Here is a 20,427-nt window from a genome sequence, read left to right as displayed (position 1 = left end):
ATAAGGGTTAAAATCACTAAAATATTTTTAATTTTTGAATGGAGGACACCGATGTCCCACAGTCGTCAGGTTTAAAGCATTACTTACAAAAAGTGTTTTTTAAAAAATAATTAAATTAGCGCCATCTATGAAAGAGCAGATTATGAATTCATTTAAGTATACCCTTAAGATTATGAATGAAGGTTAGAAAATCTCTCAAATTAAATATTCTTATTTATTATTCAAAAACCATTCATTAACAATAATAATTCAAAAGAGATCATAATAGTATTAACATTAAACTTTTTATCTTGATTGTGGGATAAATAATTGAAAATCAAGATTAATTTATTCTAATTTTTCAGCTAAATTTAAAAATTGAAATAAATTGTTAAATTATTATACATTGAGATGTATCTTTTTGATTGTATTAAAAAATAAAAATAATGATTTGAACAAAAAAGTATATTTTTTAATATACATTCTTATGAATATGATTATTAAACCTTTATATAAAGGTACTTGAAACATGATTTTCAATGTGTGAATAAAAACACACCTAAATAAATATTCAGGGAACTTGGATAGTAAATAAAAAAGTTAAACCTTTACAGAAATAGTCAGTTTGATAAAAGAAATCGTGATTATATGTCGACTTGTAACAAACAATACTTATTAATTTTAAAATTACATAAAAGAATTTTTACAATAATGAAACATATTATTTCGTTTAAATTTATAGGTGGATTCAAAAGAATGAGATAAAAATTAAGGCATCTATTTAAAAATAATATGTATTATAGTTTTGATGGCTGGCAGCACAAGCGCATTGTAGACATCTACAATAATTAATAATATTTAACATCAACGGCAACACCTTTCGTCGTAATCTTGTCGCAGTGAGTGTCGAGGGAAGATATAAAAATTTTGAGCAAAATTTCACTTCATAATTTACTAAGTTAAATTATAAATAATGACTAATATCAAATCCGAAACGACGAATGACTTAGGTCACACTAAACAAAGGAAAGACTCAAATTTAAGGTCCTTCTTCCACAGCGATACGCAAGCATTCGAAACTTGGCGATACAAGCGTCTTTCCTAAACAGGCACATGTTGTCCACATTTTCTAAACTCGTCTCGTTGTGACTTTAAATGGCGGAGCAATTGAGAAATGATACACTTTGTAAAAATGCTTTTTCTTTAGATCAATGCTAGGAATAAAACTGTCGACAAAAAATGACAGCTACAGCAGTTGTGATTCAGGTTATGAAGGATACTTCGACATTTGGAGAGGTGATGGGGTCGCAGGTCTTGTGATTTCAATAGTGACATTTACGGACTGTGCTCCACAAGTTGTTTGCAACGTGAATACACAATATCAGTATGGAATACTTGCGTATTCCAGTGGACGAAGGACCTAACACACAAAGATAGGCTCGCTCCGTAGAGGAAATCCAGGCACAACGGAAGGTCAAAATAACAACTAAATAATGTGAAACCATCAAATATCACAATACTTCCGCACTAAATTTATCAAATAAAAAAAATAAAAACCGTACATGATTTCAGTAATGTAATTAAATTATTTTGTGATTTTTAAACTGAAGTAAAAGCGGGAAAAAAGTCTAATTATACAATGGCTTAACTTAATTAAATGAATACAATACCCAATTCCATACTTTATTAAAATCTATAATATCATTGAACTACTAAATCGAGAAACAATGATCATTTTAACAAAGTCATATAAATAAATCTGTGTTTATCAAATTATGTTATTAATCTTTGTCAATTTTTTGGGAAAGTTGCATCAATTGCAAAAGAGTCACTGAGGACTTTTCTGAGAAAATCCAAACCACCAACTTTTGCGATTATTGTCATTACCCTAAATACAGTTTTGTTTTCAACTGCTATTATATTATCTGATCCGATTATTGAAGGTGGGTCATTTTTGTAAATTATTATTTTGATTGGCACCATTTTGAATTGCTGACATTTGAACTGTCTCTGTTAAACGCCAATTCTCAGCCTTTTTTAGCTTGATAGCTGCTTATCAGAATTTAATCAAAAGCTGAAACAGGCTGAAAATCGGTGATTAACGGGGAGCATTAAAATGATATATATTTTTTTAAATAGCACTGATCGTGGACTTGGCGGTCATGAAATGTGAAGATATTTGAAACATTCCAACCAAAGTCGAAAGTCACAGAAATCTGTATGCAACAATCTAAGCCTTTGGGCTGTCAACAACACTTACAATGCAATTCATATTTAACAGATTTTGGGATGAGTTATAGGTTATAATTTCAAGATCATGAAATTTGTAGAATTACATGAGAAATTGAGGAAATTGTGGGAATACTCACGAAATTGTTGGGAATACTCAAGAAATTTGCTGGAAATACTTGAGAAATACTTGAGAAACACTGGAAACTCAAGAAATTCATAAGAACACAGCAAAAAACATCCGCGAGTGTAATCCAATGTGTATTCAAGAAATTTGTGGAAATACAAACGGAAAATTGCTGGGAAAATCGGGAAATTGCTGGGAATACTCGAAAAGTTGTTGGAAATACAGGAGAAATCTAAAACCTTTAGCTGCGATGGAACCAGGACAAATAAAAATACATTAAATTACACTCATGACGTGACAGGCACGGCTAGTGCTCATCACGGCATAGCCTGGCGGTCTATGATAAGGTGGGTGATCTTGCGGTGGGAGATGAGGGCAGCCGACTTCTTGGCAGGGTTGAAGGAAGAGGGCGCGGGGCACTCGGAGGCCCGCTTGCCCAGGCTCACACTTTCCTGTGACATCAGGCAGTTGATGTCTTGGAGATCCTGATCATGGACAGATAAACACATTTATTAAAATACTCACTTTACAATTTGGTAGGCGGGAATGGGTACCGCCGCCCTGGGAACCATTCATTGTTCTGTTCTGGCAGGTGTTGTCGGCCGAGTTTATTGTTCTGGGGGACTTCAATGTTCATAACGAACCATGGTTGAAGTTCTCTGGCCCAACGGACTCGGCTGGCCGACAGGCGGAATCCTTTGCCATTTGCTACGGATTAGAGCAACTGGTTCAGGAGCCTACAAGGGTTCCTGATGTCCAGACTCACCGTTCCAATCTGTTAGACCTATTCTTAACTACTGTGCCACACGGTTATAAGATTGACGTCACAGCGCCTCTGGGATCATCTGACCACTGCCTAGTGATGACATCAATCCCCGTTAGCCTCAGACCAACCAATGAGAGGCTGAGGAGAAAAGTGTGGCACTATAGGTCAGCAGATTGGTTCGGTATGCGGGCCCATTTCAACGCTTTTCCGTGGTCAGCTGTTTGTTTTCGGACTTCGGACCCTTCAAGATGTGCCCAGGAGATTGGTGAAGTCATCAAATCGGCGATGGATGGCTTCATACAATCGACTACTAAAGAAACTGGTGTGGGCTCAAAGCCGTGGTTCAGTCGACAATGCTCCGAAGCAGTACAACGAAAAAACGCGGCTTACCGAGCCTACAACACATCTCGAACGCCCGAAAGCAGATCAGCATACAACAAATCGGCAAAGGAATGCAAGAGAATCATTAATAGGTCAAAATTTGAACACGACCTGCAGATCAGCAAAAAGCTGGCTGCCTGCCCGCATGGCAGCAGAGCATTCTGGTCCCTTGCGGGCTCAATAGGTCGGAATTTTTGCAAACCCAGTTTGCCACCTCTTACCAGACCTGACGGCTCACTAGCAAACACCGCCACCGAAAAGGCTAACTTATTAGGGAAAATGTTTGCGGAAAACTCGACCCTCGATGACGGAGGTGCTGTTCCGCCGTCGGTTCCTCACTGCGGCTTCTATATGAAAAAGCTGAGGATCCGGCATCGGGATGTACTCCACGTTATACGGGGGCTCGATGTTAACAAAGCTAGTGGACCTGATGGAATACCTGCCCTGGTATTGCAGAGGTGTGCTGCGGAAATAGTTCCAGTTTTGACAAAGCTCTTCAAAATGTCCCTGAAGTGTGGCACTGTGCCCTCTGGTTGGAAAAAAGCGGTCATTCACCCTATTCCCAAGAAAGGTGACCGCTCCAACCCGGCCAACTACCGCCCCATAGCGATCACATCAGTTCTGTCCAAAGTGATGGAACGTGTGATCAACGACAAACTGCTCACATACCTCGAGAAGAACAAAATTATCAACGACCGTCAATACGGATTCCGGCGGAACCGCTCGTGCGGTGATCTTCTCGCGTATGTGTCGCATGTTTGGGGGCGGTGCCTGGAACGTCACGGTGAGACCCAAACGGTCGCACTAGACATATCCAAGGCCTTTGACCGGGTCTGGCACCGAGGACTTGTCAACAAATTGCCTTCTTACGGACTTCCCGCATCCCTGTGTACGTGGATTGCTGACTTTTTAAGGGATAGGTCGATTCAGGCAGTTGCTGACGGTTTCACCTCATCCTCACACTCTATAAATGCTGGCGTCCCACAGGGATCGGTTCTGTCTCCGACTTTGTTTTTGTTGCACATCAATGACCTTTTGACATGTGCACCGATTCATTGTTACGCGGATGACAGTACAGTTCATGATAGCTTTTTGTTTGACAAGCCCCCAAAGGGCACACAAACTCCAACGGCTCGGAGGGCTTTGAAGCAGAGAATGGACGGTTATCTCGAGAGTATTTCCTCCTGGGGTAAAAGTAATCTCGTCGAATTTAATGTTTCAAAGACCCAATCCTGTCTGATTACGTCTAAAAGGGATCTAAATGATAATCTAGTCTCCTTCAACGGAAGCAATCTTCCGAACAGGCCTTCCATTGATATGCTTGGTGTAACTATAAGTGACCAGCTCAGGTATGGGGGGTCCATCGAAGCCAGAGTAAAGCTGGCCTCTCAGAAGCTGGGCGTACTGTACAGGGCCCGCAGATACTTTAATAGTGCACAACTGCTGACCCTATACAAATCGCAAGTACGCCCTACTGTCGAATTTGGCAGCCATCTCTGGTCCGGAGCCCCTAAATACCTGAAAAAAACCCTTGACTCTGTGCAAAAACGGGCGGTCCGTTTGATAGATTCCCCAATCTTAACAAACGGACTGCAATCTTTAGAGCACAGGCGTCAGGTAGGTATGCTGTCCTTGTTCTATCGGTATTACAATGGAAGATGCTCTGAGGAACTAGCGTCATTGATCCCTTCGGCACCGGTGCATAGTCGGGATACACGCCAAACGCGTGCCCAACATTTGTACACGGTTGACACTTGTCACATGAGAACGGGTCGCTTCTACGATTCGTTCTTAAGTTCAACAGCTCGGCTGTGGAACGAACTGCCGGCCTCTGTGTTTCCTCCCTCCTACAACATGGGACTCTTCAAGACCCATGTTCACTCCTTCCTCTCCACAAAAAGACCCTCCACACAGCATCCCCAAAGATGACATAGGCCCTGAGGGAAATTATTTTCTTCAGGGCCTCCTGTGTGGAGTTAATATAAAAAAAATAAAAATAAAACTAGCGCAGAACTGTGAAAAATCACGGATAGTCTGAATTCTCGCAAATCAGTTTCAATTTTGAAAACGGCAATAAATAATTTCTGCTAAAAATATTATATTGGTGGGTATTTTATCTATCACTTGTTAGAATTCTTCAAAATGGCACAGCAAATCAGAGTTATAGAGTTCATTGATCCCGAGTTACAGACACACAAACTGAAATTTGTATTTTTGTAATATTATTATTTAATGAGCCAGCAGCATTCTGCTGATGGGCTCATATCTGATTTCACAATAAGTTGAACAGTAATTGTTTTGTTTTAAATTTTAAAATAACTTAAAAATGAATTGACTTTTTTCTCTTGTTTGTAACAATAAGTTTCTCCTTATACTCTGTTTAACCGCTCCACATGTCCAAACCATCTAAGCGTCCCTTTCTCAATATTGTTCACTACGCTTTCCTCAGCTTTGTATTCTTTCTAAACCTCCACATTTGTAAGACCGTCAAACAAGGTTTTACCACACATATGCCTCTGAGATATAATTTCTAGAGCTTTTAGTTTACTTTCATCCACTCTCTGCCAGTTCTATGGCTAACTGCCGTACTTCAGGATTGATACCAGCACTCCGCTGTGAACAAAATTGACATTGAAAGGTGTAAGTGATAAATTGGTGGTACCTTTGCGGGGCTGCGGCTGAAGCGGTAGGTAAGGTGTGTGGACATGGGGGGCCCCTGGTGTGCCGTGGAGTGCGAGAGCGGGCGCACGTAGAGGCGGTGGTGCTCTGACACGCGGCGGGCAGCCTGCGGCCCCGTGCCCCCGGACTCTCGAGGGGGGAGGGGACTCAAGGCACACTCCTGAGAAGAACATTCATATTTAATAATATACAGTAGAACCTCGTTAATTCGAAATCCACGGGACATCAAAAATCAAATTTCGAATTAACGAATTCCCACGTAATTCGAAATATTATGAAAAAAAAAAAAAAAAAAATACGCCGAAAATCTATTTTCTCGGCCGCCTCTTCAAATCCGGGTGGTATTTTAGGAGTAAATTCGTATTAATACCAATTATTTCTTTATTTTCGCGGCCGATTACCGTAGCGGCCGGCCCTTTAAATTCAGATATTCGTAAAAATGCTATATATTTACGCGTAAATCGAGATTTCGCGGCCGATTTTGGTCGCGGCCTACCCTTCAATTGAGATATTCGTAAAAATACGATATATTTCCGCGTAAATCGAGATTTCGCTGTAGATTTCCGTCGCGGCTGGCCCATTATTTCGAATATCTGAATTTAAATTCGTAAAAATACGATATATTTCCGTGTAAATCGAGAATACGCAGCCGACTTTCGTCGCGGCTGGCCCATTATTTCGAATATCTGAATTTAAATTCATAAAAATACGATATATTACCGTGTAAATCGAGAATACGCAGCCGATTTTCGTCGCGGCCGACCCTTTAAATTCAGATATTTGGTGTAAACTCGTAAAACTACGACATATATCCGCGTAAAACGTATTTTCTCGGCCCTTTAAACTCGGATATTCGAAATAAATTTGAAAAAATACGACATTCCAGTGTAAATCGATTCAGATTTACAAAATAATAATACTAATTAGGGCGATGTATAACCACGTAAAAATACATTTTTTGGAGTTTTACCGCACGGCTGACTTTTAGATTCAGATTCACAAAATATTAAGATTTATTTACGCAAAAATCAAATTTTTTCGAATTACACGAACAAATTTTCGTGCGCGGACAGAAATAAATTTCGAATTACGAATTAACGAATTTCGAATTAAAAAACCATTTTGTATGAAAAAAATTTTTTGCGGAAATTTTTTTGGCGAAAATTTCGAATTAAGCGTTTTTTCGAATTATCGGGGTTCGAATTAACGGGGTTCTACTGTAATAATAATAAATACTTTATTATTTTCCTTTTCTAGTATGTAGATGATAATGATATACGCACTGGGATCTCCTGTGCTGAGGATTTCATTAACATATTAAAATTTAATTATATGAATAATATGGAGTTACTGAAAGAATCATAAATAATCTTTATGAAAATTAAATGAAATCAATTATAAAATTATTATTAGTCTATGTGAAACTCGCGTTCGATGAACTTTAGAACAGGAATTTGCTTTGATTTTCAAAATTGGATTTGATTGTGAGAACGATTCAGAGAAGCAATAAAGAAGATACCAAAATTATTTAATTTATAATTAAAAATTATAAAATTTGATATGTGAATTTCTTTTCTTTAAATTTTTGAAATATGTCGTGATTTTTCAACTACATATACTAATAGAGTTCATTCGAAAGGTAAATATTTCCGACTATCTTTTGAAAAAATTTTATAAGTAGGTACTTTCAGTTGCACAATAATACAATTATAATTTCCTGTGATTTTAGTTCTGCGCTAATACAGGGTGACTGGGGTAAAGTGCACTAACTTCGGGAGGTGATAAATATTTTTTTTTCGAAATTCCAACTTTTTTTCCATATAAAAAGACATACCTACTAAAAATCCTTACCGTCTTACTAATTAGATTTTAACACGTCCGTTCAACGTAGGGTTTGGTAAAGCAGGCCACGAGCCTGGTTTAAGACCGTTTAACCAAACAAACGCCATGGTAATAAGTCAAGTTTTCACTGTTCTGACCTCACGCCGCCGCGTAATATTTACACCACGTTTTTAGAGAGGCTGTTTAATTAATTTCAAATAACTATCTGAATCTGAAGGGGCGGCCGAGGAACTCGACTTTTTGTCAAATAATAAAAGTTTATTTTTTCTTGTTAAAATTTCGTACTTTGTGAAATTTTGGTAATTGAGTAATGTACGTACCTGAGCTGAGCCATCGGGCTGAGCACGTGAGAAGCGCAGGGCGAACTGTTGCATGCTCATGACGTACACCGTGTTGTAGAACTTGATGAGGTCACCGCGCTCCTGTGAGGCGTGGCGCACGGACTGGCCAGCGGGGCGGCTGGGGGAGGGCGGGGACCGGGGCACGGGGGCGCGGGCCACATCACCACCTACAAGGAAATCAACATTATATTAAATTATATGGAGTCCTGAAACTGAAACTAGTGAAAATAATGACATCAACAATATATTGAACATTTTTTCGGCAACTAAGAGGTTAAAAAAAACTTTTGACATCAATGGCTTCAGTGCATTTTAAAAGACAATAAAAAATTGGTGGATTGCTTTTTTTTAAATTTGACCTAAAAAAATTCAATTTAGTACTTGATTTACTCGAAAACGAAAGCTCAATTCCAAAAAGTTACACAGAATTGACTTCAAATAGTATGTAGATTCACACTTGTACCACTGGTTTCCGGACACCATGCAGAATAGTGATTTATTTTTGGGTTACGTTTCAGACAGCATCACAATGCCCATCATCCAGGCAGATGTATGGGCAGGGCACATGTATGGGCAGGGCACATCTGGCCTGATGGGCACTGCAAGATATATTAAGAAATTTGGAAGACTAACCTTCGTTCTCATTATTGTTGGAGGAGGAGGCAGGTCCCAGGGAGATGAGCACGCTACGGTAAACGTGGCCCGTGGCTTGGGGCTGCTGGCGGTAGCAGCGCATGATTTCTGTGAAGGTCTGCTCGACCTTGTTGTGCTCGCTGTTCGTCACCTGCAAACATAACAAAATATTCACTTGAGTGATGATTGTGCAACAGTTCGAACTACTATAGATATATTGAACCAGTGGGATTATCGCTGCTCCAATATTTAGTCTTCGCCTTCATATGGTGGATCTCAAAGTAGGATTCTGAGGTTTTGCAGCCAGTTGATGACATCCTTGGTTCAGCACATGTACTGTAGGGAAACTGATGAAGGGGAAATTCTTTTACGGTGTGTTCTGTTGTTTTATTGTGTCCACATCCACACAATTCATAATCCTGCAAACCACATTTGGGCATTACAAAGGCACAACAACTTTATTTTTTATGTTATTTAAAGCGGAGACGATTTACAGATAGCTCACGTGGCCCATTGTGCCATCTCCCATTGGACCTCATTCGTTTAACAGTAGCCTGGTCCCTTTTATAAAGTTCTCCAGGGCTGTCCCAGGGAGCTGAGCCTTTTTCCCATCAGGGCGGGACATTAGCACCATAGATGAATTGGAGACTCTAATCTTCTTCACATTTCCTTCATCTATTGGTGTTTTCCACTCCCAACAGCTGCATGTGTCTCCTGGGGTGCCAGTGTCCCGCTAGTAGTCAACTGTATTTACTAATGTTGGGGTATGCAATAGGAGTAATAAATATTCAGATCTAGCGCAATGGACCCCTTCAGCACTGGTGCAGTCGGGAAACATGCCAAACGGAAACATGGAAACATGTACAAAACATTTGAAAACGGATGATATTTGTCACATGAAAATGGGTTGCTCCTATGACTTGTTATTGTGTTCAACAGCTCGGAAGTGGAGTGATTTGTTGGCCTCTATGTTTCTTTCCTCCTGCAACCCGGGTTCACTCAATCCTTTCCTCAAAAAGACTCTCCACACAGCATACCCAAAGGCTCGTGAATGAAAAGAGTCACTTTCGTCTCACCAAACCTGACCCCAGAGTGTGGGGGAAGAAATATCACTTGGATAGGAGGGAACGGACTTGTAAGGAGTGGATTGATATATGTTTAGCCGGTTAGCCAGTACCTTGCAGATGACGTATATGGCACACATGAGGATCTGGTCGAGGTGGCGGTCTTTCATGAGGTGCGTGTTATGGATGATGGAGTACTCCAAGCATGTCCAGATCTTCTGCTTCAGCTCCTGGTCATCCAGGCGCAGGTTCTTGCACAGGTCGTTCATGCGCACCACAGCCAGACAGTAGAACTAAAAAATAATACAACATTTTTTGTGATTATTTTCTGTTTACCAGATAATATATCTTACTGTTCATACATATTTCATGTTCATATGGTAATCCCCAGAATAGCTAACTTTATCTAAAAATAAAATAAAAACTATTGGAAGACAACTGTTTAAAAAAAAATCTATACGAACACATAAACTGGTTTTATGATTTCTACATTAACCTGAACACATAACCCTATGCATGCTTGGGACGCCGTTGAAAGAAAATTAATCTTGACATGCACAGATAAAATGTATTCTAGACAGTCAAGAGAGACTACATTCCTAAAATAAAAAAGTAGAAACTAGTGTTATTGGTGCAAGCGATTTTGATTTTGTCCTCTCTACAGTTTTCAAGGTTAAAATCGCATTGCAAAAAATTCCAGCATGGACGGTATGAGAGCACTCACCGGTAAGCAAGTGCCAAGCATGGTCGTAAAAAAAAAAATCGCTCACTGGTTAATCTTATTCATTACGAGTACATCAGCCTTGCAATCTTTCCGGATCTTCACATTTTTAACATGGTCATAGATATGTAGTTTCATCACACCTCAGGAATATCATATATACATCATTCAGTCTATTTTCATCCTTCCTCTGCCGGTTCCTTACCCCGCTACCGTATGGTGGTTTGAATGATTATCTAGAAAAAGACAGATACCTTTCTGAAGAAAAGTCCCAAGGATCCAGCCTTTATGACCTTCTTCAAAACTTGAGGTCCATCCTTAGCAGTTTGTTTCCCGTTGCTGGTGGACGGGTTGACGTGATTGTTCAGGTTCTGGTTGAGTAATGACTGCCCCGGCTTGATGTTGGAATCCTTGAAGAGCTGCTTCTTAGCCAGCTCCGTGCCGGGGGAGAGAAATCTGTCTGCCGCCGAGGATACGGGGGACTGAGAAACACCTGAAGCAATATAACACTAGTTAGTACAATTAGACACTAGTAAATAAATAAATAATATTGTAATCATATTATTTTTTGTGATTTAAACTTCTCAGCTGGTGAGTTTTGGCAGAGCAAGCATCTGCATGTAAATCGATATAGGGGGGGACCCAAAAGTAAACAGAAATTATTTATTAAAAAAAGATAATTAGTTTTACAGGACATATTTATCACCCTTAAAGTAAATTTCATTTGATGCAATGCACTAAGCGAGATTATTTTTCACTACTTGTAAGTGTTTGAATAATATACGAGATGATGTAAAAATGTAAATGAAGCAAGAAGTATGTATCGAAATTGTACAGAATTTTGTTAACAATGGTGATTATTTTTTGGATTATTATTTTTTGTTTTTGCTTCAGTGAAATTAATAATCTTATAATGGTGTCGACTTTTACTGTTGCAATTTCGATTTCAATGCGGAAAAATAATCAAACTTTAATTATTTAGCAAACCGATAAAATTTTCAAAGTGTTAAAATAGATTTTTTGTTGCCTTTGAGGTAATATTCTTTAGTAATGACTATATAAAAATTGTCCAATAATAATAAAAACTCTATCCTCTCGGCCTAACCCTGCGAGAAATGGCATAAAGTTAGGTTACGTAACAGAGACTCACCGGGCACATTGTTAGGTCTGCGCATGGAGGGTGTGGGGGTGTGCTGGGGGGTAGAGAGCTGCACCTGCTCCCCCGCACTCACCTCGCTCCACGGGGGGATGGGCTCGCCCAGGGACTGGATCCGCTGCCAGATGGGACTGTTGGAGCTCCAGGCCAGAGATTCCAGAACCTGCTCTTCAATCTGAAGGGAAAGTAAAAACAACATATACTCTCAACTGCCTGGCACCAGTGGTACTGCCACATTCCCAATTTGGGAACTGTTGACTGAAAAAGTGATCGCGAAGGAGTTAAATAAGTTAAAATTGGGAACTAACAGTTATTCAGGTTAGCCAAGATCGACACAATTATTTTGACCCGAACATTTTGACCCAAACATTTTGAGCCGATCACGATGGGTTACTTTTTCCAACAGATTCAATAATTTGATTGATAAGCTGTTAATTACTCAATGCCTTTTGACAGGATGTGTATTTTTACAGAGAACATTCTTAATACATAACAAAGAAAAAATCAACCCATAAAAAACAAAGTTTTTTTACTATAATACATCTTTTTTTAAATGTCCCTTTTGCCTTTTTGGTTATCATAAATACATTATTAAGTGTGCATCAAGTGGGCAAGTGAGCTTACGGTGTTCAGATGCTTGACCATGTCCCTGCTGAGTTTCTCCTTGATGACGAGCACAACGATCTCGATGATCTTGTAGAAGTAAAAGGCGTCCAGCTTAAAGCAGTCCAGCACCCATGGGAAGCGCGCGTTCTGGAAGCCGTAAGTGTACACCACAATCTCCACGCAGCACGCAAACAGCGTCTGATGGAAAATCTCCTGGCTTAGGAGGCACTGGAAAAACAGATCATAAACATTATTATTCATTGCGGTAAGGGATTAATGCCCATGAGACAAGAATGTCAGGTGTTTGACTTTGTCAGTTTAGAGCGAGACAGATAGTATAGTATTAGTATAAAAGCTCATTTATTAGTTTCATCTCTCTTTCTCTCACATCCCAGCTTGCAACTAAATAGCACAAATCCGTAATCTTTGTGCATGGTTAAACAATAAGCCTTTAAAGCACTAAGTGTCATTATATTAACAAACCCAAAGCGTTATTATAATAGTGACACAGCCATTATAACAGTTATAAAAACAAAGCCCATTCTCTCTTCAGTGCTGCAGACGAGGGATTTTTCAAAAGGGTTGCTTATTAATGGCCCTCGATAGTAGATTTGTTTTTCGAATTCCACAGAATGAGCCCACAGAATGAGTCACACAGGTACGGCAGTGCGTTGTGTTCGACAACTGCTTTGGCTTCCGTTCGGACAATTCTTTTAAAAAGAATGATAAACATTCCCAGGTTACGAATAACCTGACAATATTTGAAATCTCCTACTATGTACCACCACAGAGAGGTTAGCCAGCCGAGGAATTGAATACACTCCGCCTTGGTGGGATCCAAACGCGATGCCAACTCGGCCACTGACCGGACAATGAATTAATTTATTTTTAAATTCCAAGTTAACCACTCAGAACATTAGAACGTCAAAAGACGTAAATATGATAATAGCGGTCAAGACATTAGAACGTCTTTTCACGTAAAGGCGCGAGATTTTACAAAAATCGATTTATTTCCATCACTAGTATACGGATTGCCATGATTTAAAAAACAGAGTATCGATAATGAATAACGCTACGCGTCTGTATTCAAGAATATCTATGGAACGTAGAGGTGCATTATCTAAGCCGATTGGATCTGTCATCTTGTTCGTTCATAATTTATTGCGTTTCTAAATAATTTATTAAAAATATTTTAGTTTGGATGGTTAATATTTTGAGGTGACTAATAGTTTTTAATTATATTTCTTCAATATATAAAGTGTTATTTCTTTATGATACTCAGAAAAAAAGTACATTTTTCACGGCTTTGAAATAATGGTCAGCGATTTTTACATATTTTTGACGTTTTCATAAAATGTATATTTAGAAACGCAAATATTTACGTATAACAACACAATGCGATAGTGGATTTCATAATCTTTTCAAAACATTTTTTAGAATGAGGCTACGTTTCCCAAAACGTGAGTTATGAAGCTTTTAGCAAAACTCGTAAATAACACAAAAATTTTCACGTTTTGACAGTTCTCAAAGGAACACACAGTAAATAAAAGTCTTTGTCTGAGAGGTTATAGCAATATTTTATAACAACACAATTATAACACAGTAATTGAGGAGCCGAACGTAATGACAACATAAGTGCGCACAAGCTTTTTTCTCCCATCGCCTTTAAGGTATCTCTAACCCCTTCTTTATCTGCTGTGTAAATATTACATCTGTATGTTTTATACGGACAGAACTACATGCAAAAGTTTGAACACTACAGTAGAACCTCGTTAATTCGAAATCCACCGGACATCAAAAATCAAATTTCGAATTAACGAATTCCCACGTAATTCGAAATTTTATGAAGAAAAAAAAAAAAAAAAAAAAAACGCCGAAAATCGATTTTCTCGGCCGCCCCTTCAAATCCAGGTGGAATTTTAGTTGTAAATTCGTATTAATACCAATTATTTCTTTATTTTCGCGGCCGATTACCGTAGCGGCGGGCCCTTTAAATTCAGATATTCGCAATAAATTCGTAGAAATGCTATATATTTACGCGAAAATCGAGATTTCGCTACCGATTTCGGTCGCGGCCTACCCTTTAAATTGAGATATTCGTAAAAATACGATATATTTCCGCGTAAATCTAGATTTCGCGGTAATTTTCCGTCACGGCCGGCCCTTTATTTCAAATATCCGCATTTAAATTGGTAAAAATACGACATATTTCCGCGTAAAACGAGAATTCGCGGCCATATTCCGTCGCGGCCGGCTCTTTAAATTCAGATATTTGAAATAAATTCGCAATAATACGATATATTTCCGTGTAAATCGAAAATGCGCGGCCGATTTCTGTCGCGGCCGACCCTTTAAATTCAGATATTTGATGTCAATTCGTAAAAATATGATATATTTCCGCGTAAATCCAATTTTATTGGCAGTTTTTCGTCGCGGCCGGCCTTTCAAGTTAAGATATTTGAAGTAAATTCGTAAAAATATGTCATATTTCGGCGTGAATCGAATTTTTTCGGCCGATTTCCGTCGCGCCGTATTTTTTAACTCGAATATTCAAAGTAAAGTTAGTAAAAATACGATATATTTCCGCGTAAATTGAAATTTCGCGTCCGATTTCCGTCGCGGCGGGTCCTTTAAAATTCAGATATTCGAAATAAATTCGTAAAAATACGATATATTTACGCGTAAATCGAGATTTCGCGGCCGATTTCCGTCGCAGCGGGCTATTTAAATTCAAATATTCGAAATAAATTCGTAAATATACGATAAATTTACGCGTAAATCGAAATTTCGCGGCCGAGTTTCGTCGCAGCCGACCCTTTAAATTCAGATATTTGGTGTAAACTCGTAAAACTACGACATGTTTCCGCGTAAAACGTATTTTCTCGGCCCTTCAAACTCGGATATTCGAAATAAATTTGAAAAAGTATGACATTCCCACAGACATAGGAATTAATAGACGAGAAGATAAAGGCGAGGGGTAAAATCAACTGTTGAAGAACGAAGGGAGTGAAGATGACTGTGATTCGTCAATAAATCAATCTGACAGTAAATAGGCATCTCGCATTATAATATCACCATTTACTTCTTAAAAGTAAAATCTGCTTTGAATGAATAGACATTTTTACATGGGAGCGCAAATTACTCGCCACGTTATGAACAAATTTGCGAAGTCCAAATTCGGCAAAGTAAGGCAGCTTCTATATTCAGAATCGTAGTTAGTTTCAGAGTATTTAGTTAAGACACTTTTATAAATGTTCATAATTTACTTCCCAGCAACCAACCAGCTTTGTGTTTCGCGTCCAGACGTTTCTCGATGTGATAGTAACAACTGATTCATATTATACGATGTGAATATGCTTAAAATAAAATAAAATAATGCTTATATATGGAATGTAATACGACAATTGGGTTTATTCTCTTTTTTCGCATCTATTTTTACCAGTTTTCATAGTACAAGTAAACATTTTGCCGTGTTATTTCGTAAAATGAACCGATGAAGCCTCGACCATAGTTCGCACAAGAATGATGACGTCACGTTTTCAAATATCACTTGAGGCCGTACGCGAGCCCAGCCGGCTCAATGGAACCGGTATGGGGAGTGGGGATAATACGCTTTTAATCACTTAGGGCAGGTCTACTAATATTCATATGTCTATGGACATTCCAGTGTAAATCGATTCAGATTTACAAGATAATAATACTAATTAGGACGATGTATAACCACGTAAAAATACATTTTTCGGCGTTTTACCGCCACGGCTGACTTTTAGATTCAGATTTACGAAATATTATGATTTATTTTCGCAAAAATCAAATTTTTTCGAATTACACGAACAAATTTTCGTGCGCGGACAAAAATAAATTTCGAATTACGAATTAACGAATTTCGAATTAAAAAAATTTTTGTATGAAAAAATTTTTCTGCGGAAATTTTTTTGTCGAAAATTTCGAATTACGCGTGTTTTCGAATTATCGGGGTTCGAATTAACGGGGTTCTACTGTAGTTACAACTAGTGGCGGCTTGTGACTTTCGGGTGTACCAGAGTGGTAATATTACAAAAAATGCCATTATTGATGTTGTAGCTGAAAACAATCTTACGGGGCACGGTTAAACTGAGATTTTCTGAAAATCTTCATAGATAAAATCTAATTTTCGAAAAAAAAAATAAAAAATCATTTTAACATCATCAATGGTGTCAAATATTCAAACTTAGCACTCTATCGGGCTCAAAAGTCAAGAGCCGCCAATCTTCATCATAAGTTATTATTGAATCCAGCTCTTCAAGTGATTGGTCTTGACGAGGGGTATAAGTAAAAATTTACTCAATCAATCAATATTTTCTCAATCAATCAATATTTACTCAAACAATCAATATTTACTCAATCAATCAATCAATATTTTATCCGCTGGAGCGTTTTTGGTCAATTTGCAAACACCTGTAAGCGAACTCTGGCCACATTTTGGCCAATTTGCAAACACCCGAAAGCGGACTCTGACCAAAATATGGCTAAAATATAGAAGGATATAGGTAAATTCATTGGCTTTATACAACAGTAAGAAGTTTATATGTTACCAAGTTCAATATTGTGTAAATACAGAAACATTTCACAACAATATTCAAAATTGTAGGCCATTTCTAAATACTGAGGGAATTTGGAACGCTTGTATTGAGGGGCATTAATTTTACCTGCAGATCCACATGAGGCTTCTTCCTGATCTCATCGAGGATGATCTGCTCCAGCAGGCGGTAGTAGAGCACCTCGGCCAGGTTGAGGCGTGTGCCGGCCATTTCTTCGGAGCTGAGCGGAGCGTACGCCACCAGGAACAGGGCACCCATGTCTTTCTGCCGGGCCACCAGCTCTTCCATTGTGTTCTCCTTGCAGTCTCTAGAATAATACAAGAAATCAGGAATAAAATATGTTCGTCCAAATTTCCCAAAGTTAAGCTTTCTTTTTTTATTAACAGAATCACTGCCAACTCTGCTATTTGGCATAATTCAAATGTTTCAAGAAACTCTGCACCCACCAATTGGCATTGTGTGTCAGTACAACTTTTATTGTTCAGTATTCATCTGCCAACTTGGTCTCGCGACTTGGTGTTTTTATGCTGGCCTTATGCTTGAACGAAACAAACAAAAGAAAATGGAAGTAATATTTTTTAATTAAAACATAGAGCCAAAATGATAACAAAAAAACATCAGAGTTTTCAAAAATCACTCTAGTTTTTTGAGTATTCACTGACTTCTAAACGAGGTTGTCTAGAATTTTTTTTTAATTTTAAAAGATTTAATAACGACAGTTCAATTAGTTTTTCGAAATTTCCAAAAATTATTAAGTTCTGAGCTTTGAGGCGTTATAATGCAACCAATTAATATGATACATTATTTGTAAATAACATGAAATCTCATTGTAGGAGGCAACCTCAATTATTAGTCTGGGGATTTTACCATTTAAATGAAAATTCCTGCAATATTCCCCGTTTCGGGAATATTCCCCAAAAAACATTCTCAGGAATTTACCCATTACCAGCTGGAAGGTTAAGATAGGTTTAGTCTGGGGATTTCACCAATTAAATGAAAATTCCCGCAATATTCCCAAAAAAACATTACTAGCTGGAAGGTTGGTTAGTTAAAATATAAACTCACTTGACTCTAGCCAGGAGAGAGGCTGACGAAGGTTGGAAGCTGGAAGGTTGGTTAGTTAAAATATAAACTCACTTGACTCTAGCCAGGAGAGAGGCTGACGAAGGTTGGAAGCTGGAAGGTTGGTTAGTTAAAATATAAACTCACTTGACTCTAGCCAGGAGAGAGGCTGACGGACTGTTGGTGCAGCCGGTCAGGTAGGCGTGCAGTTTTTCCACGGAGTTGGTAGCGCTCGACACGGGCGTGAGCAGCTCACTCTTGTGCTTGAGGTGGCGACGCCCGGTCAGAGGTGTGTCCCCCACCAGGCTGCGGATATTCGGCTGAAAGGTCAACAAAACAATCACATATACACAAATAACTAATCTATACGAAACTTGTCACTTGACAATGCTTTGTCACATTTTTAGGTATACTAATGGAGTGTGAGGCAATAACTCTTTGTCACCCCAGATATTGTGAAAAGTTGTATGGGCGGAAGGAGTATGACGAATTGAATTGAATGGCAAAATATTGGTAATTATTTTGTAGTAAGTTTTTAGTTGAAATATCGCATTGAAATATTTTTTCCTGATTACAACCTGTAAAATGAAAATTTAAAAAAAAAAATAGTAGGCTATAAGATATGTACCCACCAAAAACCTCACTATTGTAAACTATTTTTACAGGAAATGTCAAAGCCATTTTAAATAAATTAAATGTAATTCTGAATGTCTTTTTAAAATTGCAAAAATAATGATAAGATTCACTTACCGGTGGAAATAAAGCGATAGCTTTGGATATTTCACTTCCCGATGTTTTGGACGGTGTTCCTTGTTCTCCTGGAAACATTTAAAAATGAAATTAATCAATATATAATAAATAATGTAAATAAAATACCTACTAGGTACATCATTTTACATTTAACCCCTCAAACCTTGGAAGGATTACTAGTCACAAGCATTATATTCCATTAGAGTCTCTGAAGGGAAGGATATTACTAATCACAAGCATCATATTCCATTAAAGCCTCTGAAGGGAAGGGGACATTACTAGCCACAAGCATTATATTCCATTAAAGCCTCTGAAGGGAAGGACATTACTAGCCACAAGTATCATTTTCCATTAAAGCCTCTGAAGGGAAGGGGACATTACTAGCCACAAGCATCATATTCCATTAAAGCCTCTGAAGGGAAGGGGACATTACTAGCCACAAGCATCATATTCCATTAAAGCCTCTGAAGGGAAGGACATTACTAGCCACAAGCATCATATTCCATTAAAGACTCTGAATGGAAGGACATTACTAGTCACAAGCATCATATTCCATTAAAGCCTCTGAAGGGAAGGACATTACTAGCCACAAGCATCATATTCCATTAAAGCCTCTGAAGGGAAGGACATTACTAGCCACAAGCATCATACAGTAGAACCCCGTTAATTCGAACCCCGATAATTCGAAAAAAACGCGTAATTCGAAATTTTCGCAAAAAACATTTCCGCTAAAAAAATTTTTCATAAAAAAAATTTTTTAATTCGAAATTCGTTAATTCGCAATTCGAAATTTATTTTTGTCCGCGCATGAAAATTTGTTCGTGTAATTCGAAAAAATTTGATTTTTGCGAAAATAAATCATAATATTTCGTAAATCTGAATCTAAAAGTCAGCCGTGGCGGTAAAACGCTGAAAAATGTATTTTTACGTGGTTATACATCGTCCTAATTAGTATTATTATTTTGTAAATCTGAATCGATTTACACTGGAATGTCGTATTTTTTCAAATTTATTTCGAATATCCGAGTTTAAAGGGCCGAGAAAATACATGTTACGCGGATATATGTGGTAGTTTTACGAGTTTACGCCAAATATCTGCATTTAAAGGGTCGGCCGCGACCAAACTCGGCCGCGTAATTTCGATTTACGCGTAAATATATCGTATTTTTACTAACTTTACTTCGAATATCCGCGTTGAAAAAATACGGCGTGACGGAAATCGGCCGAAAAATTTCGATCCGAAATATGACATATTTTTACGAATTTACTTCAAATATCTGAACTTAAAAGGCCGGCCGCGACGAAAAACTGCTGACAAAATTCGATTTACGCGGAAATATATCATATTTTTACGAATTTATTTCGAATATCTGAATTTGAAGAGCCGGCCGCGACGGAATACGGCCGCGAATTCTCGTTTTACGCGGAAATATATCGTATTTTTCTGAATTCAAATTCAGATATTTGAAATAAAGGGCCGGCCGCGACAGAAAATTACCGCGAAATCTCGA

The 20,427-nt window shown here is 38.2% G+C and overlaps 1 protein-coding gene across 1 annotated transcript in view; it reads right to left on the bottom strand.

Annotated features, from left to right (window-relative positions):
- Positions 1-557: 557 nt before the first annotated feature.
- Positions 558-20,427, bottom strand: part of LOC149418336 (retinoblastoma-like protein 1) — a 40,853-nt gene continuing 20,983 nt past the window's right edge. Inside the window, exons 7-17 of the mRNA XM_089638741.1 lie at positions 18,917-18,984; positions 18,314-18,486; positions 17,213-17,411; positions 12,543-12,752; positions 11,913-12,093; positions 11,017-11,255; positions 10,155-10,334; positions 8,978-9,128; positions 8,324-8,511; positions 6,145-6,321; positions 558-2,820 (exon numbers count right to left, since the gene is read on the bottom strand). Of these exons, the coding sequence (XP_089494867.1) occupies positions 2,653-2,820; positions 6,145-6,321; positions 8,324-8,511; positions 8,978-9,128; positions 10,155-10,334; positions 11,017-11,255; positions 11,913-12,093; positions 12,543-12,752; positions 17,213-17,411; positions 18,314-18,486; positions 18,917-18,984 (1,934 nt within the window). The 3' untranslated portion in view covers positions 558-2,652. The remainder of the gene's footprint in view (positions 2,821-6,144; positions 6,322-8,323; positions 8,512-8,977; positions 9,129-10,154; positions 10,335-11,016; positions 11,256-11,912; positions 12,094-12,542; positions 12,753-17,212; positions 17,412-18,313; positions 18,487-18,916; positions 18,985-20,427) is intronic.

This window comes from Hesperophylax consimilis, chromosome 13 (genome assembly GCF_061612785.1).
Source record: "Hesperophylax consimilis isolate HC1 chromosome 13, BYU_Hcon_1.0, whole genome shotgun sequence".
Lineage (NCBI taxonomy): Eukaryota > Metazoa > Arthropoda > Insecta > Trichoptera > Limnephilidae > Hesperophylax > Hesperophylax consimilis.
The sequence above is the reverse complement of the archived record's forward strand: the minus strand, read 5'-3'. Positions and strand labels throughout refer to the sequence as shown.